At 57.2% G+C, this 25,665-nt stretch overlaps 1 protein-coding gene across 1 annotated transcript; it reads right to left on the bottom strand.

Annotated features, from left to right (window-relative positions):
• Positions 1 to 493: 493 nt before the first annotated feature.
• Positions 494 to 25,665, bottom strand: LOC122375035 (headcase protein-like). The gene is made up of 5 exons (XM_043354179.1): positions 24,882 to 25,665; positions 24,531 to 24,627; positions 17,542 to 17,730; positions 12,165 to 12,347; positions 494 to 9,076 (listed from the first exon to the last, which is right to left on the bottom strand). Exons 1-5 carry the CDS (start codon positions 25,532 to 25,534, stop codon positions 8,921 to 8,923), a joined length of 1,278 nt encoding a protein of 425 aa, XP_043210114.1. The 5' UTR covers positions 25,535 to 25,665; the 3' UTR covers positions 494 to 8,920.

Genomic DNA, 25,665 nt, shown 5'->3' with positions numbered 1-25,665 from the left:
CTGGCAATCGACATTGTTCTGCCGAGAGGTGATGATTCCACATAATGACGGGATGATGGTCCACAAGTAATTATTTCACTATTTGCTTCTTTTTACGTCGTTAGAATTGTTTATTCACTAATTAATTCCATTGAAACTCGTGGACGAAATGTCGTTGTTGAAAGCGATCTTGAATCTAATAACATTCAACGTTATATGATCTGCATAATATCTACTAATGATCATATACCTAACTTATCAGTTAGGTATACAGATCATATGACTGTTACTTGTTTGGAGCCACATGCGCTTTTGCCGAGCGTAGCTATCCGTCAATGTTGTGTTCTGTGCTAAGACTTCACTCACACTGTTGTGGTGCTTCATGTTCGTAGTTTCTACGATAAAAATACAGTGGTGGAACGTTTCACTGTCCAATCTCGTATTCTTTCCAGTCCGCACATATTCCAATCAGCCCCATTCATACCCAAGGCCAACGCCCATGACAAAGGCACGGTGGGCGTTTTGCTGCTTTATTCAGTCGTCCAATATATATGCAACACCAGCGGGAGGCGCAGTAAACGACATTGCCGATAAGCAAAGCTATGGTGAGACAAACGCGCGTGCACCCGCCACCGAAGCGTTGTCAGTCCGACGTAGGCTCGGCGACCCCCAATCGGCCTCCGCTGGTAAACGGGTACAGAACAGAGAGCCTGTATCGCGGCGTCGCGGGTCGACAAAACCAGAGACAACCTAGCCCAAAGACGCGCGAGGGACGGCGCTAAACGCAGCACAGAGATTGAGACCATAGACGGACCGGCGACGAACAGAGAGCAGACGCGGCGGGACCGGAGGGAACAGCGGAGAGACGTGCCGAGCGGGCCGAACACAAAACGGCCCGCCGCCCTCTCAGCTGGCGCCGGCACGACAGACATTAGCCGAAAACTACCTAATGCTACATCTAGTACATCCAGTGTTAGCCCGAAGGGATGTGGCGGCGGAAACCAGCCTGCCTGACGGGCCAGGAGCACCGGAGGGGCAGACCAGCGGGACGCCAGCTCCGGTGCACCCTGGCCGAAAATCTAATGTGGGAGCCCCCATCGAGCGGTCCGGGATCGGGCGGCACAAGACCTATACAGAGCAGACACGGCGCCCCCATTCGGTGGCCCTCCTTATCCAAAATAGCGCGCTGCGCCGGCACAATGGAGGCGGCTGGCGCGGTCGCCGGCCGGGCGGCCGCGCCGTGGCCGGTGTGGGAGCGGCCGCCGATCCGGTGACCTCGTCTGACCTCGGCTGACCGGAGCGGCGCGGCGCCGGCCGCTCGGCGGCGTCCGGCGCCGCGCCGGGCGGCGGCCGCGCCCCCACTCAGGTACACGCTCTGGCGCCGGCACGTTTGTACTCGCTTTAAAGTACCCGGGGCTGCGGCGCGGCGGCCGGCCGTCGGCAGGCCTGGCCGTTCGGCGCGCCCGCCGCTGCTTCTAGTGAGCACTGACACACATACACACACACACACACACACATAGAAAGGGGACGGCGCCGGCGCGCCCGCCGCCCGCACAAGCGGCCACCTACCACACAACCTACCCGAAACACGAGCGCCACAAAAATACAACAGGTTTCCGCATCGATTTTCACTCGCTTTGCGTTCTTTTCAGAGTGTTTCTATGAAAAAGCATGCAGCCCAAAATAGTCTGGTGAAGCCGGCGGCTGCGGCGCCTGCGCCGGCAGCAGCGCGCCGTTCCGAACGTCGCGTCGGCGCCATGGTACGACGCAGTCGGCGGCGGGCCGCCTCGCCGGGACCGCCGCACCGCCGCCCAAAGTCAAGGTCGAATAGAGGTGAGCCGGCTGTTCGGCGGCAAACACTTGGCAGCGCTCCAGCGCGGCGGCGGCGGCGGCGGCGGTCCCGTCGGCCCGCGCCGGCCACGACGCCGAGTCTCAACAGGCGACGTTGGGGGGGGGGGGGGGGGGAGGGTAATGGCAGGTACTTCAGGTACGGTACGGATCATGGACACTGATCGCCCTTCGCAGGGCGGCACAGAGGCTATCGTAGATCAATATTTTTGTAGTGTTTTGTGCGTATTACAATGGCACTGGACGAAACTAACTTAACCTAATCACAGCGGTTTCGGCTATGGTTGACACTGGTTAACACAACGAGACACGCAATCACATTCGAACAGCAAACTACACAATACAAATATGCCTACGTCAGTCAGAACCCAGACACCGACACACAACTCGGAACCACTCACACAAACACACGCTAGAACCAAGCACTACAAAAATCGACACACAAGTCACAGCGCAACGCAAAACGGCCCGGCCGCCGGGGGTTGGCCTCGGACACGGGCGGAGCGCCGGACACGGAGACACGAACGGGGACACACGCGGACACGGACACGGACGCGGACACGGCCGGCGGGAGCGCGCGGCACGGCCACGGAAGCACGCCGCCCGCTGGGTCGGCCGCGGGTAGGGGCAGGGGCCTGAGAGGGACTTGTGAGGAGGCTGACGGCGGGCGGCCCCGGCGCCGGCACGGGACCGGACCGGGGCGCGCCGCCGTCTCGCCGCCAACACCTGAGTCGAAATTTTGAATTTGAATCAACTCCTGAGGCGATTTCTGTAAACCTGAGTACGACTGTGCATCCGAAGTTTTCGACCACCGGTGAGAATCCAGGGCACAGCCTAACTAGCGGGCCGGCGCTCGGAGGCCGGCCGTCTACGGCGCCCCGGTGAGCCGCGGCGCGCGCGCGCGCGCCGTTACCTCGCGGTCGCGCTCCTCGCACGCCATTGGACCCAGACACCCGAACACGGCCCGACCGGCCAGGAAGACAGCCGCCGTCACGGCGCCGGCAGCGCGGCGGCACGAGCCGCTCAGACACGACCCCGTCAGACACACCCGCGCACCCCCTGACACAACCCCTTCAGTCACATGCACGGACCCCTCAGACATTACCCCCTCAGTCACACCCGAAGACCCATCAGCCAAACAGCTGCTCAAACAAAAATCCTTAGCCAAACTCTCAGCTCCCAGTCACACTCCCCCAGTCACACACACGGTACCCTCGACCACACCTTCCTCAGACAGGCGCACTTTGCGTGTCCTGGTCGGCCGAGCGGCCTGCGCCAGGCCACAGCCAAATGATGCCTCCCTTCCCATCAAGTCACCCCTCCAAAGGCGGAGCGCGGGTCGCCGACAGCATAAGGCATGAACACAGAAATACTTCACAAAGCCAGCTGAGAGAAAAGGCAAACGCGGTCTATTTGCGCGACAGAAAAGCTGGGATTAGTGCAAGGTGTTACTGGTGAGGAGTGGGCTCTGTGAGGTATTTCTATGACATCGATCGGCCCGCGATCCGCCATCGTCACAGCCCTTCAATGCAGCGCTCACGCAGCTCTCCAGAGCGGCGCTGCCACAGCCCTCCAATGCGGCGCAGGCACAGTTCAGCGTGGAAGCACAGCGCCGCCGCAAGTCAGCCACGCGCAGGTACGGAAGCAAGAAATGCACGTGTCCCAACTACACACTACGGGGAAGACGGTGATTTTTCGGGGGGAAGGGGATGAAGCGAGGCGGAGCGAGGTGTACCGAGCACTACAGCTGCGTCCCATCCTAGCGTACAGCAAGAGTGCACCGGAACATATCTAGGGTAACTGAGAACAAATCCGGGTTTCGCCGGCACCAATTATCGCACGAAAACGGATCTGCACCGGTAACTGACATCGAGATTTGAAGTCAGGCCAGAGAAGGACACGAAGGAGATCATTTCCAAATGGAGAACTAAGCAAACCTGAGGAATGAATAAAACCACTGGCGTCTTTCGGGCGGCCCGACTTCAGATCTGGATGGTATGCGGCTGGCCAGAGGAGCACCGAACGCGGAAAATGAGGATCAGGCCAGCAGGGACGACATTGCGGGCCACGAGACGAGAAGCCCCAACGGGCGTGGAAATGCACCATTGGATTATATCTTACGACGAACGCTGTCAGCGGTTAGCGATGACAACGGACGGCGCCCCACAAGACTAACCGCCGAGTGTCACAGCCCAGCACATACACACGCACACACACACCGCGAGCGCAAAGCGAAACACCACACCACAGCCTTACAGCAGATTATAGCCGTTCGAATTGGACAGGCGCATTTCGGAGACCAGCCGCCACAACCACAACCCCACCAGACAAGAGACCTTGTGTCCCCACCGGGCGCCACTTCTTAACACTAATCACAGCCGGCACCGGCCGCTGGAGACGGCACATTGGACAGGACAGGACATTCACTAAGGACACTCACACGACTGAGGTCAGGAAACAAACACGGCTGACGGGTGACATCACCTGAACGCAGGCCGATACAAACGGAAACTGACCGGTGTCGGCGCGGCGGTGGCGGCTGGGCGGGGGCAGGGCAGCCGGAGACCGCCAAGCCGCACACGCCACCGCCGCCGCAGCGCCGAGACCCTACCCTGCCCTCCCTCAGAACACCCCTCACAACCCCCCACCGCGAGCCTGCCGGGGTCAAGCCACCGGCGGCCGCGCCTACTACACCCTACCGCTCACAGCCCGACTTGGGGCGGCCACAAGGCTCGCCCTCGCCCTCTCCGCTCCTCGCTACACGTATGTATGGCTAGTGACCAGCCGCGCGCCGGTCGCCGCACGTCGAGCGCGCTCCGCTCGAGAGCGGTCAGCGCGCGCCAACCGGCCTGCTTTCCTCGCTTACACACGATCACATACACGGCACACACAGAGACCTCACGTTCACCGACCGTGGCGACAGCACGGCCATACTCAGCTACAGCACGCCAGGGCCAGCCCACGGCCGGAGCGCCCCATTTGGTAACAGTCCGTCTCGGGGACGAGGCTCCCGCCGGGTGCGGGCGGCAGCGATAGGCCTGAACGGTGTCGGCCGCGCCCGACGGGCAGCACGGTGGGTGCAGGCCGCCCCAGTGTCAGCGCGTGGGTGCAGGCCGCCCCCAATGATAGCGAAGTGGGTGCAGGCCGGCGCGGCGGGTGCCGGTCCAACTCTCTCGGCTCACCCGGCGGCGGGAGAGCCGGGAGCCGAGCAGCCCGAGGGAGTTCGACCGGCCCACGCGGCCGCCGACCATGAGCGGCCCGAATCGATAGCCTTGGCGGCGTTGCCATGACGACCCACGGTCAGCGCTGCGCTGGAGACTCTCGAGGCCAGAAATGGACGCAGCGACCCCGGATGTTCAACCGGGGCGGCCGCACACACAAATAGACGAGAATCCCTCTGAAGCAAACTGAAACAAGCGCTCTTCAACCAAACCAAAACAAGCACTCTCGAACAAACATCATATAGTTACACTGGCCCTAAAGTTTCGAAGCTTGGTGAAGTGTTTGACTGATTTGTCTTTTTCTGCTCACTCAAAAGCGACCACTGAACACCTTCCGAAATGAGAAAAAGAGCAGACCGCTTGGTAACCCTTACTGTCCTTATTTCCATCGAGATGTCTTGGATTGTGAGTAGGGTGGCCTTTTCCCCAGAATGAGAAGTAGCTTTTTATGGGCCTTAATCAATCGATCTTGCCGGGAGAAGATATCACGTGTCGGTTTCCATACGATGTCTTGATTTCCAAAGAGAACGTTCCTCATTGGAAGTCAAGGCAGCCCATGGAGCTGGTGCGACTGGAATTGACAAATCTCGAGTATCGAGTTCGCCGCCATCGTCACGGCCTCGGCCCGGGTCACGTGACAGCGCCCGTGGAACGCTGGCCGGACGGGCGGGCGGTCACGTGGTGCGGCCGGGACGCGCCCGGCCGACTAGACTAGCACTATTGTTACCGGCGCCGGCCGGCGGGCTCCGCTCACCACTTGTACTGCTTCAGGATGTTGTACTCGCTCTCCGTCCCCGTCAGCGGGACCTGCTCCCCCCACGGCGCCGGACGCGCTCTCTCGCTTACACATCAGCCGCCACGACAGCGCGGGCCGCCGGCCGGCGCTCTCAGCTGGACTTATGTACAGGCGCGCGCGCCGGCCCCGCATCGGCGGCCGGCAGCGGCGCTATCTCAGAATCGGGGACACCAAACACTTGCAATGACAGCGTGTTGTACTTGGGCACCCGGCAGGTGACTTCCCGGAGTGGACGGGCTGCCGGGGCCGGTCACAGGACACTCCCGATCAGAGGCACATCAGTCGAGAGTACGGCAATTTCGGGCGACTGGACGGCACGTCGGGCCGGCTGCCGGCGGTTGGCGCGGCAGGCGGCCCGGCTCCGAACAGTCACCTCGGAGGCACGCGGCATCAGTCCGACCGGCCGGCGCGGCGGCGCCCGCGCGGACTCCGCCCGGGCGCCGCCGGCCGGCGAGGTCGAAGGCGATCTCAGGACGCACCACAGACGCTCTTCTGACACTCTCCACGACAACGTCCCGAAGGCCGGAAAGAAGGTACCGCCAGACGGGGAGACTAGGCAACCACTCCACAGCGAGCGGCCAGATTAGAATTTCTGACTAAAATCTGTTCCCTGTTTGTGAACTAGAGTAACTCATACATACACGGCTTCTTGCTTGATGAGAAGAAGTGCTGGATTTTTTGTGTCGTCATGTTATGGGTTTATTTTTTTATTCTTAACTGCCGAGGCGATTCGCACTGCGGCAGAGGTTTTCAACATTCCCTGTTATCGTGTCATTTGTTATACAAAAATACGGACGCATGCACAGCTTTCCATTCATTAATTTGCCTGGATTATTATTTCTCTTTTTTTTTTTGTTATTTTTTACCGATCTAATATCGTGATCGGGGACGGGGGCGGCGGCGTGGAAATTCGGCGTGCGCAAGACCACGCCTGCTGTTCTATTTACACCCACACATCCACTCCCACAGCGCACGCACACAGCAAGGGTAGAAAGACGTTTCGCCAGGCCGCCGCGCCCATCCCCGGTCGTCGATGGCGTCTCCGCGCACTACCTTACCGGCTACTCACAGCCGCCACCGGGCGGGTCGGCTCTGTGGGCGGGGGCGGCCGGAGGCGCCGCCCGACCGCCCCCGCCCTCCGCCGGCCCGCCGTCAGGTACGTCAGGACACAGCAACACGTAGTGCGCGGCCCGCCGCACCCTTACACCTATCAGGTACGGTTTTGTCACACGACACACTCACACTGTGGAACGCTATGGTGAACGGGACAAGGCACACAACGTCGATTCAGCACAGGGCACACTGTCACTGGAGGCTACACAGGCGCGCGGCGAGGCACAGCGCTTGATACATATCAGCACGGACGAAATACACTACGCAAAACACAGGCGATTGACGGCAAACACACAATACACGAGTATGGACACGTTATGCATTACACCACGACGAAATTACACTACATACAGCCACGTGATTATAAGCAACACAACACCCATCGGGACACTGAACACAGAGATGACGAACAGAGCAGTACAAGCTAAACTGCCACAGCGAGGCGGACAGGCGGCACACACCAGGCGAGCTCCACCCACTCTGTACCAAACACAGATACACAGACAAGCGGGAACCAGCCACGCGCACACACAAGACACAAGGTGGAGCACTCAGTCAGACAGTGTTCTCATGCGGGAATGGCCCGACTGGCGGTGCGCAGCCTGCCGCTCAGACACAGCTGATACGTCGAGTTCGGCGGGGCGGAGGCGGGCGGGGGACGGTGGGAGTCGGGTCAGGTGCGGCGGTCGGTGCGGTTCGCCAGCGACAGGTGACAGCAGGTGACAGTCGCTGACAGGCCTGTCGGCGGTCTGTCAGGTCGGACGGTGGACAGGGGCCTCTGGGGACCAGAGGCTGTCGGACGGGTCGAGATCTGGTGGCCGGGACTGGGACTGGACTGGAGTGGAGGCTGTCCCGTCTGCTGGGCCCGCGCCCGGCGCCGCGGCCGGTGGGTCCTCTGTGGCGCGGCCGGGCGCGGGCGGCGGCACCGGACGGCGGGCCGGCCGCCGGCTCTGGTCGGCGGCCAGCGTCACAGCCGGTCAGCGCACGCCGTCCTCTCACACGGTATTTGTACTGGGTGCCGGCCCGGTGCCGACGCCAGCAGACAGGACAGGGGACAGGAGACAGGCGAAAAGAAAACAGCGCAGAGACGGGGGGGCTAGGGCTAGAGAACGGAACAAGGTGACGCTCGACAAGGGACGAGGGAAGGAGACAGGGACATGGGAAAGGGTGGAACAAAGGACAAGAGCTGGAGAAACTGAGACACGGCGGAGACGGGATAAACAAGAAGGGTGGTGGGGTTACCGGCCAGGTGGACGGCGCAGTGCACAAGCCTTCGCGGCGGTCAGCCGGTGGGGTCGGGGGCGGGGTCGCTGGTGGGGTGGGCGCCTGTTGAGACTCGGCGGCGGAGGCCGGACTGCGGTGGGCGGTTAGCGCGGCCCCTCGGCGGCCGACGGCTCTGTCAGACAGCTCAGTATGGCCCGCCGAGGGACCGGTGTCCGACAGCGTCCGACGCGCCACTCAGCCTACAATGTAGTCGGTAGAAAAGTACCCCTCCCTCCCCCGCTCCCCCGGTAAGCCACACACACACACACGAACAAGCGCCCTATGTACAAAAATACTGGCCCTGGGCACGGTCAGCTCTGAGCGCCCTCACCTTCAGCTGGCTCACCCAACGCAAACGGCAAACGCAAACATAACGCGAGACTAGGCAAACACAGGCTAAACCAAAATCATCTAGTGAGTCCCGAGCGGGTGGCCGGCTGGAGGGGGGTCAGACAGTCCCGCGCCGCCGGGCCGGTCCGCGCCGGCGCCCGCGACGCTGCTACGCTAGGTATCAAAACATAGAAAACCGCCGGTCAGGTCAGGTCATGTGTTGCCTGTGGCGGGCGGCGCGCCGGGCGGCGGGCGGTGCCTGCTCGGTCGGCCGCCGGCCGCCGCGGGCCGCCCCACCGGTCCAGTGAGCCACCTGGCCGGGACTCGAGTCCCCGTCCCCACCCATTGCCGCCTAGTGGTGAGGCCAACATTACGCTGTCGGCGGCACGCGCTGGTAGAAGGAGAGCGCCTTGACGAAGTGGTTCTCCAGGGCCGTGCAGAACGGACAGCTGACCATGTGGCTGTAGTCGGAGTAGAAGTTGAGCCGCTGGTCAGGCGCGATCACCGGGCTGTCGCACTCGTTACACTAAAACACACAGAGGGCAGAGGATGTGTTTTAGCGAAACACGTCGCACGTCGTCTGAAACATGTCGCACTTGTTACACTGAAACATAGAGGACGGAGATCTGTTTTAGCGGACTGAAACACGACACAACAGAGGCATCGGTTACATCTAGACAACAGTTGGGATACTGGTACAGCAAAACAACAGTTACACTGTTCAATAAAACATGCTGAAAGGAAATTCGATCGGTTTGTCGTGCTCAAAACAAAGGTGAGACACCGGAATCGTCACGAGACTCCACCTGACGGCCCAATGACGCCAGCCTGCATGGGGTACATGGGCAGAACCGCAGATCACCTGTCTGAGCGCGTTTAGCACACAGGCCCTCTCAGAGAGCATTATCATTACCCCACCCCCCGTAGCGCACACATCTCGTGTTTACTCTCCGTATGAGAGCACAGCACTTCGACAGGCGTGCCAGCTTATTGCCAAACCGGCCGATAAGGGATCTCCACTTCTCTATCGGACACTTGGCCAAACGTGGAGAGACTAAGCCTTAGGACATCGACCCAGGACCAAAAACAGGAGAAAAAACACTCGAAACAGCGCTGCGCAGTAGTCACCTGAACAGGGGGTGTCAGCGCACGGATTAGCAGTGGTGCCACGATCAGAGGGGGGGGGGCGTACAGGTGGCAGGTGTGTAGATCACTATCACGAACACTCGGCTCGGCGGAGAGGACGCAATTCAGTGAGCATAGGTATAGGACCGGACCCAAATAAAGAGCGATAAAAGGGAAAAGTGATACGGACCAGTAGTTTCGTAATTCAGGAGCGTTTAAGGACTGATATTTGTTTTGTTTTACATTGGTTTGTACAGTAGCTAGGGAGCTAAGATTTAGTTTGAGTGTAGAGGGGGTTGTCAGTTAAACGCAAAAGCCATGTGTGATGTGGCAGCATCATCTCATTGCCTGTCGAGCTCTCTGTCGGAATGTCGAGCTACAGAGCTCTGGAGCTCTCGGTCCGAGTCCGATCCCACTCCGTCGGCCTGGATCGCTCGGCGGGCCGCTGCGCCTACCTCCCTCGGCCCTCGGCCGCACGCGGCGCCGGCCGGCCGGCCCGGTGGCCTTGGGCGGTCGGTGCGCCCGCTCGGCCGGCGGCCGCTGCTAAAAAGCGACGGTGACCCACTAACGGGTCGTTGGCCTGCGCCTGCGCGCCATGCACGTCACGGCATGACGCAACCGGCGCCGGCAGCTGCGGTCGATGCCGGTCGGTCGGCCGACCCCGCCGGCGGCGGCCCGACAGACGTGCCTCTCGGCCCCGCCACTGACCGCGGGGAGGTATTGGTGACACTGACCGGCCACTGGGACGGGCCAGCCACGGGTCAGACACAGAGATCGCCCCAGGGTGATCGTATTGAAGCGAGGAACCGCTGCCAGGAACGCTGCCCCGCTCTATGCATATGAAAAGACGGCTTACTGCAGGCGCCTGAGCTGCTGAGGACTTTTCCACGGTGTCACACACCGGCAAAGGCTGTGACTGACAGGGGGCTGGACCGGCACTGATCGGTCGCCAAGGAGCTCAGGTCGGGCCCAACCTCTCCGACCGCGGCCCGGGAGCAGTGGCGCACAGACCGACACAAAGAGGACCATCGGCGGCGGTCGGCGGTCACAGGGAGCCCCGGCGCGCCGCCCGCGCCATCCAATCTACTGCTAATGTGACTGTAACGCGCCGGAACGCCGGCACTCGGCAGCCGGCGTGCCAGGAGGGCCGGCGGGGCAGCCACGCCGGGCAGTTTGAGTTAGGCCGGGCACCGACCTCCCCATCCAGGTCAGACGTGCCGCTCCCGCCCGCAGCCGCCCGCCGGCCATGACCGTGACAAAGTGGCAGTCGACTGGCAGCGGCGCGACGTCCGACCGCCAGACCCAACAGCGCCGTGCCATTGTCAGCAGAACGGCAAAACAAAAAGCTCGAAGATATGCCTTCGTAGAGAAGAGACAAAGAACAAAACCGAAAGCCAAGGATGATAGCGTCACTGACCGCAACCGGAGGGCAACGACACCTCACACGGCCTCGAGCGTTAGAAAGGGCAGCAGATGAGGAGGGCCCGTCCCTAGATGGGCGCCGCTCGGGGCAGGGGAAAGTGACCCCCGGCCGGCGCGGCTGGCGTCACTGATGGTTTGCCGGCCCCCGGCGACACGTGGCGGCCTCACAGGGCGGCGAGAGACCGTTTCACAACGCCAGAGCGGCGGCAGCACGCGGCGGCACCGGCCCACCGACCCAGCCGCAGTGAAAAATGACCACAAAATGGGAATAATTTTGCACAGTCATTTCCTGTTTTAGATCGCAATTTTCCAGGGCAATAGCGTCAATTATGTTGGGTGAGTGCCCTGATTAAGAGTGGCATGTAACGCATTACCAAACGATTCATCAGTTTCGCTCTGATGAACAAAAATATTTAGAAATTTTAGTTCATAACATCATTAGCTTCATAACATTATTATTTACTGGGAATACAAGTAAAGAAGGGCTTCATTAATTAAAAAAAAAATCCTCTCGGTGAACGCGACATTTACGACTGATCACATCTCACAAACTGCAACCACGTGTGAATTTGACCGACGTGCAAACACCACAGCCGGTGCCACCACACCCCAAATAGTTGCACGGTTCAGCCCACACTAGTCCCGCCGTGAATCATACTTCTGACATTTAATGCCGCGGCAAAACTGAACACCCGTCACCGAGGTCGCAAACCCGACCTTCACAGCAACACCCGTCAGCCCGTCATTTCAAACAGTAGCGGACCAAAGACCCACCCCCTCGCAACCCTACCCGGTTTAGCGACTGACCTCTACATAAAAATACTTCTTGCACAAAAATACTTAGGTAACTAAATAGATAGTGATTTACGAAGATTTCTCGGCGCACTACAAAAAAAAAATCAGACAATTTACCTAGAAATTATACCGAGAAGCTGAAGGATTGCATTAGGAAGTTGGCACATTAGATAATTTGCCGCCGTAGGCAAGTTTACTAAGAATATTATTTGCCCATTCTTCCTAGCTAGGTATTTTGGTGCAAGAAGCTCTGTTCTCTACGGCCTGCTCACCTTCAGCCTCTCGGAGCAGCACGGCGTGGCGGCGAAGATGTCGAACGTGTACATGGTGCCCAGGATGAGGTGGGATCCGTCCCAGGGCTGGTGGCAGCGGCGGCAGCGCAGCCGCACCGTCCAGCCCTCCAGACAGCCCATGCACACGGCCGACAGGTACTGCACACGGTTGTCGTACCGCACCTGAGACAGGTCACAGGTCAAAGGTCAGATGGGGAGATCGGTGTGCGACTAGGGGGCGGGAGGGCATTTGGGGGAGGCAACTCTGGGGCGGTACACAAAACTGCGACAGGCAGACATACCGCGTGCTGAGTGGAGTGTGGACATGACTGGCGACTGCAAACACGCACATAGTCACGACATTGTGTGGTGGCGGTGATGTATAGTATTGTGTAAAACGTGACCGACTTTGTGATGTCAGTACGGCAATGTGTTGAACATGTCCGGCTTGTCAGAGTACAGCGCCGTGGGTTGCATGACCTTGACGAAAATAAATCCGGCTTCTGAGAACGACCATGGGCTTGGCGATCGACCGTGGGAGGCGGCCGTGGCGGCCGGGCCGTGGCCCACTGACAAAGCCAGCCCACTCCGGGGACGGAGCCGTCCACCCCGGTTTGGTCCGGCGCGCAGCTCGGCACTTCCAGGAACTGAGCCGCACAGCTCGGCAGTTCCAGGAACTCAGCCACCATCATCGAACGGCCGGGGTGCTGCAGCGGGCTCCGGCCAAACGCGGAAGGCTCACGGCCTACGCCTTAGAAGTCATTGAGCGCTCCGGATCGGAGATCTACAGCCTGCTTCTACCGGGTGACTGTTAAACAGGGCTAGGGGAAGCACCACAGTGGCGCATGAATCCACAGGTTTTAAAAGCATTCTAATTAAATTAGAAAGGTATTTGATAGACAAATTGAAGTCAGATCCCACGCTAAGCAGAACTTGTTGCAAAAGCCCTGAGCTCCTTCGCCCGATCGGTACCAATCTGGTTCACTGGTAAATAGAAGCCGAAGTTCACACATAACCGGACACCGCGATCTCAATAAGTGAAACTTGGCTGACTGGACCATACCCGACAATGATCTCTTGAATCGAGCGCTAAGATAGCACGGGCTCGGGCTCTTGTCACCGGGATGTTCTACCAAATGATCTATACAGCGGACAGTCATGCCCCGTGCACGGCGCCCACCGAGCGCCCGGCATTCGCATCTGTCCCAGTCCGGCTGCCAAAACAAACCGGCTGCCCGCTCGGCCCGCTGCAGATGTGGAGCAGCCAGCGCTCAGCCGGCGGCCCTCCCGTCCGTCCAGCCGGCTCTGGAACCCGCTCCCTCCCTCTCGGCTCGGCGGCAGCTGCTGCTCACTAACCGGTCTGTTCAAGGTCAGCCGCAGCTCGCGGCGCCGGCCGCCACGCCAGGCCCGCCGGCCGCCCCCACCGCACTGCGTAGTAGAACTAGAACATTGTGGCGACGTGTGGCGAGGCAGTAACGCGAGGTCCCCCTCCCCCCTCTGCAAGAGACGTCTGACGTTCAGGAAATGCGAGCCGACCGACGAGCTAACCGCATGACGAAACGGACCAGCGGCAGTGGCCGCTGCTGCAGGGGACATGTTTGGAACTACATACGACCGATACGTGCCCGCCAAGTCAACAGCAGCAGTTCTGATAGCACACCTGCACAAGATAGAACTGGTCAATAGCGTCTCCGACGGTTGTCCGACGGTTGGAGGCTGGGCGATACCAAATGCGCTTCGAAAACAGCCCGGGAAGTCAGATACGCCACCGAGGGCGGCTGTTTATAAACAAGTGGTCACGACTGTCAGATTATGCTTGCGAAGCGCGCCTGACCGGCTCGACCTAATTCAGTAAACACGGCAGTGCAATGGCTGGTATCGCTCTAGCGATATCGAACAACGCAATTCAGCAGTCGGCCCACAGTCTGCTGAGCCAGAGCGACCGATCTGCTCTGGTGCTGACCCTCGGCGACCGGCCGTGGCCGTCCGCCGCCGTCCGCCGCCTGTTGACACAACGGGGCCCCAGGGGCGGCACCCGAGCCTCGGGCCAGCCAAGAGCGCAGATGGCTCAGCCCGCCGGCCTCCGTCACCGGCCCCATCCCTCTCCATGGCCAAACACGGCTAGTGCCCACTATTTATAGACACGCCGAGTGTTTTAGTGTTCGTTGCGCAGGCTCCGTGTCGCAGCGGTTGCTAGGGTGCCCCAGAGAGCTCTGAGTGGGGGGATCAGCAGCGCTGGCGCCAACTGAGCGCCGGGCCGTGGGCCGGCCGGCTCAGCCTTGACGTTGGCCCTGAAGCCGTCAGCCTGGGGGCACTAGCAGCCGCAGCGCGTATCATTATGGGTGTGCGGGCCCATCAATCCTATCATTATGCACCGTGTGCGCGCACGAAGAATAGCGCCATGGAGAGGCGTGCTCGAGTGTGCACAGCCACTCGCTATCGCAGCGTGCACGGGCCTTCCTGTGCACGGCGCACCGATGTGCACAGCCTCTGTGCAATTGTGCACAGCGCAGACGAGCAGCAACGGACGAAGCGCGGTGTGAGCACTGCAGGATGGCTGCCAAGGCCGCCGCAACGGCCGGAGCCGCCGACAACGCGGGCACTGGGCAATGGGCAGTCAAAACACACGTGTTGTGGACCGACTGCCCCTTGCCCGGCGCCGCTGCACGTGACGTGGCCGCCCGGCGGACCGGCAGCTCACGTGCCGCGGCTACCGGCGCACGTGACTGTCAAGTCGAGCTCCAAAGGTCGGATAAACGAGTTCTGACAGGAGCCAAGTGACACATGTCCTTAGCAAAAGTGGATCGCGGATCAAAACACTGACCAAAACACTCGAGTGGATTGAGTGTATCCTATTATATGTCGGCAGATGCATACAATCGTGTGACGAGCGTTTATGCGTTCTGTGTGTGAATGTGCTCGTGTATCCTGCTAGTTGTAGATGAGGGTGGTTTGATGAGGATTGTTTGATTGTATCAGGGGCGTAGGCAGGGGGGGGCCACTGGGCCATGGCCCCCCCCTTGGGCGCCGAAGGCGCCCTTTGCGATTGGAGGGCGCCGAAGGCGCCCTCCAATCGCAAATGCAATTGTGATATAATCGAATCGAAAAACAATCGCGACTGGAGGGCGCCCTCCAATCGCGAATGTGTTTACAGGGAAAATACGGATGGAGGGCGCCCTCGGAGGACGCCCATTCCAAATACGCCCTCCAAATACGGTTGGAGGGCTCCCTCGGGCGCCCTCCAACCACATTTGTAGGCTGTAGCTCTCTAAGCGTAACGGTGGTCGCCTATGTAAGCCGCTGTCCTGTAAATAAACGCCCTCTCACCCGAAGGCGCCCTCCTGTAGGTCGCCACCCTGCTACACATTGCCGCCCTTCTGCTGATCGGCGTCCTCATAATTATTGGCGCTCTCCTACCTATTGAGCCCTCATGTGAAATTTTGAAGGCCGCCTTTCTCCCTTTTGGCACCCTCTTGTTCAGTGCCGCCCTCCTACCTATTGGTTCCCTAGTCCTTCCTGTTGAATGTTAATCGGGGCCCTTCTCCTATTGGGGCCCTCGTGTAGATCGCCGCCCTCCTAACCACTGGCACCCTCCTGTTGATCACCGCCCTCCTATCCACTGGCACCTTCCTGTTGACCAGCGCCCTCCGCACAGACGCCCTCCTGTTCGTGTCATCCTCTTGAGCAAAGGCGCCCTCCTCACCATTGCCACCCCCATTTTAATCGTCACCCTTCCGCTCATTGGCGACTTCCAGTTGATGACCGCCCTCCCACCTATTGGCGACCTCTTGTTGATCGCCACCCTCCTATTGGTGCTCTCCTGTTCCTCGCCACCCTCTTACCTGGTGGCGCCCTCCTGTTGATTGTTGATCGGCGCCCTCCTACCTATTGGTGCCCTCCTGTTGATCGCTGCCCTTCTATCCATTGGCGCCCTCCTGCTGCTCGCCAACTTCCTACCTATCGGTGCCCTACTGTCGAAACTCGGGATGTTGATCGGGGCTCTTCTACCTATTAGTGCCCTCCTGTGGATCGCAGCCCTTCTACCTATTGGCAACATCCGTTGATCGCTGCCCTCCTATCATTTATTTACTCCTTTGGCATGTTTTTCAACTTAGTCGTTCTATTGCACATAGTTGATGTCTTGCCTGTGAAAACTGCCACAAATGAACGTGCATTCAGCACAATGAATGAAGTATCTATACCTACCAAAACTATCTACGCTCTACGATGCATAAAACACGTCTTTGGTCTTAACGGATTGATCCTACTTTACGTGCATCATGGCATCTATATGGATTACGATTAAGTATTGTCAACAGGTTCGGGCGCAACAGCAGGCATCTGAAGTTTCGGTGATTGAAACTGGTTATGTGGGTACACTGTGTGTATGCATCTGTGAGAAGGCTATGAAGGCTGGTCTGAGGTAATTTGGATGATGTTTACGCATCTCGCGCTCCGGTATCAATCCGATACGGTGATCTGGTGCGTAGATATGCCACCGCCAATAAACTTTTATACATCGACACCCATGAGCCAAGCTTTCTGTACAGTTTGTGTGGCAGCGGCCCGACCAAACCTTAGGTATTTTTTACACCTTCAAATTTGGTAAAAGAGCGAGAGGAGCTTTGAACAGTGATCGTATAAAAGGCGTGCCTAAAAAGCGGAGGAAAAGGTTGTTTTCAAAAATTTCGCGCGCCTTCGGCGCAGCATTTCAAGAACACTTGACCTTTTGTGACCTGGAGTATAATGAATACACACGATGCAAAATCAATGCAGCACGACCTATACGAGGTTACGCAAAAAAAAAACTGGTGGCATGGTAAAAAACGCCTCCCAACCCCCCAACCCCCATTGAGCGATTTTTTTATCTCGCGACCGTATGGCGCCCTCCTTGGGTGAGGTGGCGCCCTCCAAACCCTTGGCCCCCCCCTTCGCGATTTTCTAAATACGTCGCTGGATTGTATACTAACTATAGGTGTTGTATTTTTTTTCTGCGGGGCGAAATAATACCTCATGCTTTATAACGAAATTGCGTTCACATCCCAATTTCGTTCGTCATTACGTCACAGTCAACGCCCGACACATGACCCGTCAAATTACACGTCCCGTTTTTTGCCTCGTGCCCATACCTTTTCTAAACTAGAGTGGTTATCGAAAAAAAACCAGCAGTTAAAATCCCGAACAATGGAAATTCAGCACTAAACGAGAACCGAGAACCACTTTCACTATTGGAAGTGCAGGACCTATGACGGGGAGGGGTGGCACAGGGTCCCATGGACCCACCCAGATCCTCGGGAAGGGTAGTACGCGAAGGGACAGGGGGAAGTCAGGGCCATGCAGTGAAGGGCCGAGACCAACAGGGCGGGGCGGGGCCTACCTGGACGGAGGCGCGCGAGTGCTGCCGCGGCCCGATGAAGAACGTGCCGTCGATGATGGGGTAGCGGTCGTACACGGTCAGCGCGTCGCCACAGACCACGCAGAAGGTGCGGCACATGCGCGCCGACGCCAGGGACGACAGCAGGAAACAGCGCGTGTCGTCGTTCCCCTGCGAGCCCTCGTCCTCCATCTGGGGAATAGACAGGTCGCAACAGGTCAGAACAGGTCACAACGGGTCACACTCACAACAGGTCACAGCGGGTCACAGCGGGCCACAGCGGGTCAGGTGAGATCACAGCCGGCCACAGCAGATCAGATCACAAAGAACAGCGGGTCCGAGGTCCGGTCGATTGAGATTCAGGACAGGCCGGCTACGACATAAAAGAGAAGCGGGCCTCTCAAAAGTGGACAGCTCAGATCGGGTTAGAGCGAGGCGAGCCAGACGCTGGCCTCTTCGATAAGAAGTGTCATCATATTTGAATAGCAAATGCATAAAGAAATCCCTGAATCTGCCCATACTGTCTCAATAGCATTCCTCAACTGACAGAGTTCCCGCTCGATCCGACATGATCCGATAATGGCATCGGTTCCGCGTTGTTCTCCAAATGTGGCGGCGCGGCGCACCTGCGCCGCCGGTCAGTGCGCAGATCCGGCAGCAGGATTGATTGCACTGCCAGTTCCGACACGGTCATGCGCGCCACACGATACGGCTGATGCAAGAGGCCGGTGAGGGGAGGACGGAGGTCGATTTGGATGACCAGCTCGGCAGCCAGCCGTCCGGGCGGGAGGACCGTGGTTTACAAACAGCGACACGGCACGCGGCACTGCACGGCCAATAGATGGCTGTATCGGGCGCCCTTCGACTCGGTAACAACACGGAAGGGGCGCGTCGCGCATAGAGGCAGAGACAGAGGATAGAGAAGACAGAGTGCTGGAAACGAGGGACAAAGAAGAAGCAGCCCTTTCCGCTGATCGCCACGCGCTGTTTTAATTGCCGGCGCTGAACGAAGCCATTACGTTTAAGCACCCTGGGGCCGTCTGGGAGCCGGGTGGAGCCGCTCCATTTGTCTCGGGGGAGTCGGCGAGCCGCCGGCGGAGCGCCGCTTCCCAGTCGGCGCGGCGCCCCCGCCACAACAAAGCGGTGACGTCAGCCGCGGGGCGGAGGGGGCGGGGCCGGCACGGCGGTGGGGGCGGGTGGCCGCCGGGTCGGGCCGGGTCGTGGGCAGCCGCTCCGGCCCGCCCCACCGTCTGCAGCCCAGTCAGCACGGCCGGCCGACCGCCGCCGCTGCACGGCCGGCATGCAACAAGTCAACTGCGCCGCGGGCCGACCTTCAGCTGACCTCTGGCGCCGCGCGGGGGCGCTTTAAAGCGGCGCTATCGCCGCGTTTAAACACACGGCTGGCCCGGACCAATAGACAGCCCGGCAGAAACGGCACTGAAGTCGGAGCCGAGCCAACGCCAAATCGAGCGCACACTCCAGCACCGTCCAAGACTATAATTTATATATAGGAGTCTGTGCGAGGTGTTTACTACAGCATGCTATTTATCCAAGCTAGTCGTGGCTGGCAGATGCGATATCGAGCAGGTCCCAGAAGCGACGTGCGTGTTTTGGTTGGAGGCTCTCGCTAGCTAAACACTCGGTGTTACAATAATACGATGTTGCTAGGGCGCCCGAGACTCGCTCTCACTAACAACCTTGGTCCCTCGCCAGGCTATTGGGCAATGTCAACAACGCAAAAAGGTCATCCAGGAATGGATGGAGGACGACCTCTACATCCGGACGGCTACCGTCCGGCGCCGCGTCCGGCCGGACACAGATTGGCTAGACCCGGACGGCCCAGACGGCCGGACGTCAGACAAAGGTCCTGGCTGGGCTGGCCCGGACGGACACCCGGTGCAGCCCGGCAGCGGGCCCCCAGCCATGCAGCCGTGTTTGTGTTGAATGTTGATGTCACCTTCCACGAACTAAGTTCTCAAGAACCAGGTCGAGTGTGTTTATTATTGGTTATTTGAAGCTATGTCGGGGACATTGCCAAACAACTTCTCATATTTCAATTTTTAGAATGCGTTATATGCATCTGATGTTTACTATCGACACAGCCAAAACAACGGTTATATTTTGCTACCAAATTTTCAAGCATGGAAGAACGAAAAAAAAACTCCTCTTCCCCATCCCAAAACTGTCGGTCTTGTGCTACGGTAAGTGCACATCGCTTCCACAAGTAGGCCGATATCCGTCGCTCCTTCGCTGCGCCGCACCCTCGTCCCGTCTGAGACCCCGCCGTCGTGTTCGGCACCGGACACATTTCACTGTGGCGGGCTCCGGTCTCAAGGGGCGGCCCGAAAATGGGGCACATTTCCTGCGGCCGCCGCGCCGTCGGCGCACAAAGGCACATAAAGCGCGCCGTGGCGGCACAAAGAGCTTCCCCGCGTCGGTCGTCGGGCCCGACTGCGTGCGTGCGTCGTACACCGGTCGGGGAGACGCCGGAGGTCGGGACGGGACCAGTCCGACACGCCAGACAGGGGACGGAGCGGCACGCGGGCCGCTCAACGCTGAGACGCCGGGCGGACGATAGGAGGTCGAGTGGGCCATCCACGGCTCAGCGATCATCTCACGCGGGTGACCTCGGCTGAGGTCAGCCCTTTACCTCGCCACCCTGCGTGTCCCTGTCCCTCGCGGCGTGACGCCACTCTTCCGGAAGCGGCCGTCATCGATCGCCGTCGACATTGACGGTGGCGTCGGAGGGCGCGCGCGGCGGCCGGCGCGAGTCACTGCCAAGGCGGCCGGCCGAGCGGCCTCGCTTCCGGGACACGCCAGACAAGGGGGCGGCGCCGAAACCGAGTGGCTGGCAGAAGGGCGGGAGACAACGCAGGACCCGGAAAGGGGTCGGGTCAAATTTGATTTTATGGATTACTACACATCGCGAAACCTTCTAGATGATCTTTCGCCAGAGTAAATAATTTTCTTCACAACCCCTTGCCGGAAAAAAGTTGCTCGGAACAGAGAACCCCTCGATGCCTTGCCCCTCAATTTCATTGCGACGAGTTTCGAGGAAAACGAGCGATTCGCGATTGATATAGTCAACTGGGGATCTGACTGGTCAGTTTAACAACGCGTATTTCCAGTGTTAAAATTTCGTTATTTGCCTTGTTTATGAATTGTCGGCAAATTGTCGTAAAACAACCATCTTAACACCATTGGTACGTCGTATCACCCCATGTCGTGACATAATCTTTGTTCGGAAAAGATAACGATTAATCCAACATTAGCTTTGTTCGGAAAATAAAACGATTAATCCAACATAAGCTTTGTTCGGAAAAGAAAACGATTAATCCAAGCCAAATACCTACCTAATATCGGGCGAGGATCTCGAACGAGCAAGAAAGTAGGCATTCCCTGCATAAAATAAACAAAGGCCAAGACCTTACCAGTACCTCTGATGTTAGTTGTCGGACTTTCGTCCCCGTCTTGAGTTGAGATGTTAGTTTCACAACGTTTCGGCCAGTTACTTCTCCGGCCGTCGTCAGGTGTTCTTTGGCCCTTAGAAGGACCTGGATGTTGGTGGCGTTGCGCCGTACGCGTCATACCGTTCGAAAGCTCCTGTAGTCAGCGGGAATCGAACTCGGGTTTCCCCGGTGATAGTCCACGGTTCTAACCACTCCACTATCGAGGCAGACATCGTTATGGAGCTGGAAACTTGGTGTCATTTATCCCCCAGATGTTTTTGTGATTTCCTTAGTAGTGGGAGCCATATTGGGCTGATGTCAACGCTTGGCTTGCTGATGGGGTTGCTAGCCAGCGCCATGTGTGCGGCTTCCTTGATTTTTCTGATTTTCCAGTGTGGCTCCTTGTCGATGATGGTGGTATCATCCCAAGCAGGTCTGTGATCTCCTTCAGACCATGCATGCTCCGCCACACCGGATTTCAGTGTTTCGCCTCGGATGGTGGCCTTCCTGTGTTCTTCGAGCCTGACCGCCAGTGGGCGGCCAGTCTCGCCCTTGTATGACCTGCCGCAGCTGCACGGGATGTCGTATATGCAGTTCTTTGTTTGCTCCTTGGTGGTTGGCGGTCTGACCTTTGTGAGTGACCTGCGGAGGGTGGTGGTACTTCTGAAACTAACATCTCAACTCAAGACGGGGACGAAAGTCCGACAACTAACATCAGTGATACTAACACCTCGTCTCAAGCATTCAGAAGAACTTACCAGTACCTACCCGTAAACAAGCTGAACGGCAGCTGGGACATAAAATAAACAATGAAACGATCGATTAAAACGATTTGTCTCGTGTAACTGTAATTTAAACATAACCATTTCCTGGCTCCTGCATTCCTCACAGCTTGTTAATGACTCCTAGGGGCCAAACCATACCAAATAGCGCAGTAACTAATAATGCACAACATAAAAAGGCGCATTTTTGGTTTTACTCGACAGTTGATAATCCTGAAAAACGGGGGACCATCAAAGCGTTCAAAACCGCAGCATCCAAAGTACGCAACATCCAAAACCGCAGCGTCCAAAGTACGCAACGTCCAAAATACGTCCAAAATCGGGTATATAGGGAGCATTCACAACGTCCAAAACCGAAACATCCAAAACCGCAACGTCCAAAAACGTATCATCCAAAAACGCAACATCCAAGGACGCATCATCCAAAGTACGCAACATCCAAAGTACGCAACATCCAAAGTACGCAACATCCAAAACCGTTAGGTTAGGTTAGGTTAGGCTAGGTTAGGTTAGGTTAGGTTTCCTTATCCCCGGTAGGCATAAATCAGTAGGTTAGGTTAGGTTAGGTTAGGTTAGGTTAGGTTAAATTGGGTTTCCTTATCCCCGGTAGGCAAAAATCAGTAGGTTAGGTTAGGTTAGGTTGGGTTAGGGATAGGCAAAAATCAGTAGGTTAGGTTAGGTTCGGTTAGGTTAGGTTAGGTTAGGTTAGGTTGGTTTTGGATGTTGCGTGCGGGGGACCATCAAAGCGTCCAAAACCGCAGCATCCAAAGTACGCAACATCCAAAACCGCAGCGTCCAAAGTACGCAACCTCCAAAATACGTCTAAAATCGGGTATATAGGGAGCATTCACAACGTCCAAAACCGAAACATCCAAAACCGCAACATCCAAAACGTATCATCCAAAAACGTAGCATCCAAGGACGCATCATCCAAAGTACGCAACGTCCAAAGTACGCAACATCCAAAGTACTCAACATCCAAAACCGTTAGGTTAGGTTAGGTTAGGCTAGGTTAGGTTAGGTTAGGTTTCCTTATCCCCGGTAGGCATAAATCAGTAGGTTAGGTTAGGTTAGGTTAGGTTAGGCTAGGTTAGGTTAGGTTAGGTTTCCTTATCCCCGGTAGGCATAAATCAGTAGGTTAGGTTAGGTTAGGTTAGGTAAGGTTAGGTTAGGTTAGGTAAGGTTAGGTTAGGTTGGGTTTCCTTATCCCCGGTAGGCGAAAATCAGTAGGTTAGGTTAGGTTAGGTTAGGTTAGGTTAGGGATAGGCAAAAATCATTAGGTTAGGTTAGGTTAGGTTAGGTTGGTTTTGGATGTTGCGTGCCTTGGACGTTGTGGTTTTGGAGGTTACGTACTTTGGATGTTGCGTCCTTGGATGTTGCGTTTTTTGGATGATACGTTTTTGGACGTTGCGGTTTTGGATGTTTCGGTTTTGGACTTTGTGAATGCCCCCTATAAACCCGATTTTGGACGTATTTTGGACGTTGCGTACTTTGGACGCTGCGGTTTTGGATGTTGCGTACTTTGGGTGCTGCGGTTTTGGACGCTTTGATACGGACCCCTGAAAAACATCCGAATATTTTTTCACATGCTTCAACGCTAAAATTGTCGTTACCTTCCCGAGGGGAAGTGCCGCAGGACTGACGACGCAGCCCGTAATTCACACCTGACTATTGTGTACGCCCGGCGTGTGTTTATCGAGCGACGGCGCCCCTCCCCCATCCCTCCCACCGGGGGCAGACCACGCTCGCCGCCACGCCGCCTATCGATTCGGCGGCCGCCGCCGGCCTGACCTTGGCCGTGGCTCAAGGGCAAACTGCGCGGTCGGCTGGCGCGCGGCCGCCGCGCCGGGCCGCCGCGGCCGCCACCCGGAACAAAGTGAAACCCGCCGCCCAACTGACGGAGCCACGGACACGGCGGGCCCCGTCAGACCGAGACGGATAACTGGAGCCGTGACAGGAAAACACGACACAAATATTGTGCTGTGTTCAAAACACAATTCAGCTGTTCATTGAAGTTTCGCTTCACAGTTGTACGGCACGCAATGCAAACGCGTATTTGAGGCATACGAGTACTTTTACGAATACTTTTACGAATACTTTTGAGCCAATATTATGGATCGCTTCAGCAGCCATGGTCATTGACCAGGAATACATAAGCAGGGCAAATTCGCAATACAAGCTTATTACAATGCTGAGCGAATGGGAAACCCTGTTCGTAACGCGTGTTTACTTACAAACGTATCCCCGGTACAAAAAAAAACATCGGCGTGCCCCGAGGGGGCGGCTGCATTCAGTGTATCTGTTTACACTGAACTGCACGAGATGATTTAATATGAAAAATAATGCATTTGTGCAAATGCACAAGAAAAACAAAGCGCTATAAAATCAGACGCAGAACTTAAAAACTAATGCATACCTATTCAAAGGCGTCTCACACCGGACTGAAAACACGCATTTGCTTTGACCCAGCTTCATGCAGTCCCACTGTTTTGAAAAAAGCTTCATGTGACAACCAGCTCAGATCATATGCAATAGGCATATCTACATCCTCACTCATTACCGATAGCCTTGAGGGCCCAGCCGTTTGGAAGGGGGCGGGCACGGACGAGATAACACGGGCGTCGGGCGTCCAACCGTCAAAATTGTAGTTCGATTTCGAATGTTTATTGTTTTTCAAGAGCTGCTATTCGCGTTACACTAAAGCCCTTTGGGCGAGCCATCGCCTTGCGGCAGGCAGGGTGCACATGACTGCGATTCTCACCTTGATATGATAGGAGTTGATTTTGTGTTTCGGTAGAATGTTGAAGGAACTGAAGTCCGTCCTGCGGGCGAAAATTCCATTGCCTCCAGAATTGTGCCTGTGGAAGAAAGCATGTTATAGAATACGTTTTTTTCAGTGATCGTATGTTAATGTACTTTAGGTTAACAAACATGCAAAAGATAAGCCAAAGATCTTTGCTTTGGTAATACTCAATATATTAGGGCTGGTGAGCGCATTCAATTAAGATGAGAAACACGAATGACAACAATTAATGATAAAACTCTGGAAAACGTTAAAATGAGGGGTCGGTCGTACACAAGAAATGGGTGTCTAAAACCATGACAATCTTACCTAAGGCGTTCCGTTAAGAACTCGTTCTTTGGGTTGGACCGTTTTCGCACAGACTGGTAGTGCTGAGGGCTGTGAGGAGACTCGCAGCCCGAGGACGGGGGAGATGATCCCGTCGACCCCAGGCTGTTCGCGCGTGACCTGCCGTGACAGCCGATGGCCGGCGTCTGAATGGTGAGGGTCAGCACGGGCTTCGTGCTCTTGTTATGCTTCTTCCTCCTCTTGGTGTTGTCCTCGTCATTTGTCTTCGAAGAGTTGGTCCAGTCGAGATCTTTCTTCAAATGCCCCCTGCCACAACGACACCCACAAGCCTTGAAAGCCAGATCATACCCTTTTTTAGTCCACAAGTTTTGGTGCCGTTGCTTCTCAGACCACGACCTAGCGCGTCCACAGGATTTGAGGTATGCCAGCACACCATCTTCCCAGTTGTCAAAACACTGCCGGTGCATGTAGCCCGAAAAGGGACATTGTTCGTTGTTACAGAGCACCTTGCTGACCCCATCCTTGTCTTGAGGGTTCAAGACAACATCAGGGGCCAGACAGCCGTTCGGCACACTGCAAAGTACCGATTCGTAGTTTTGGTTTTCAATGGCGGCTGGGTCCAGTCTCTGTTGACCAGCAACCACTGGGGCTTGGTGGCGACGATTATGCGGCATCTTCGCTCTCACACAATCAATCACACTTCACAGCCAAAGTTCCACCAGTCTCCACTTCTTTCTTCACATTTCGAGACCCTCCACACCCCTTCGCCTCCTACATCCGACTAGCACCCTCGCCGGCCGGCTCC

The sequence above is a fragment of the Amphibalanus amphitrite genome, unplaced genomic scaffold, assembly GCF_019059575.1.
Source record: "Amphibalanus amphitrite isolate SeventyFive unplaced genomic scaffold, NRLGWU_Aamphi_draft 001762F_arrow, whole genome shotgun sequence".
Classification (NCBI taxonomy): Eukaryota; Metazoa; Arthropoda; class Thecostraca; order Balanomorpha; family Balanidae; genus Amphibalanus; species Amphibalanus amphitrite.
Note: the sequence above shows the minus strand (reverse complement) of the source record. Positions and strands in the feature narration are given on the sequence as shown.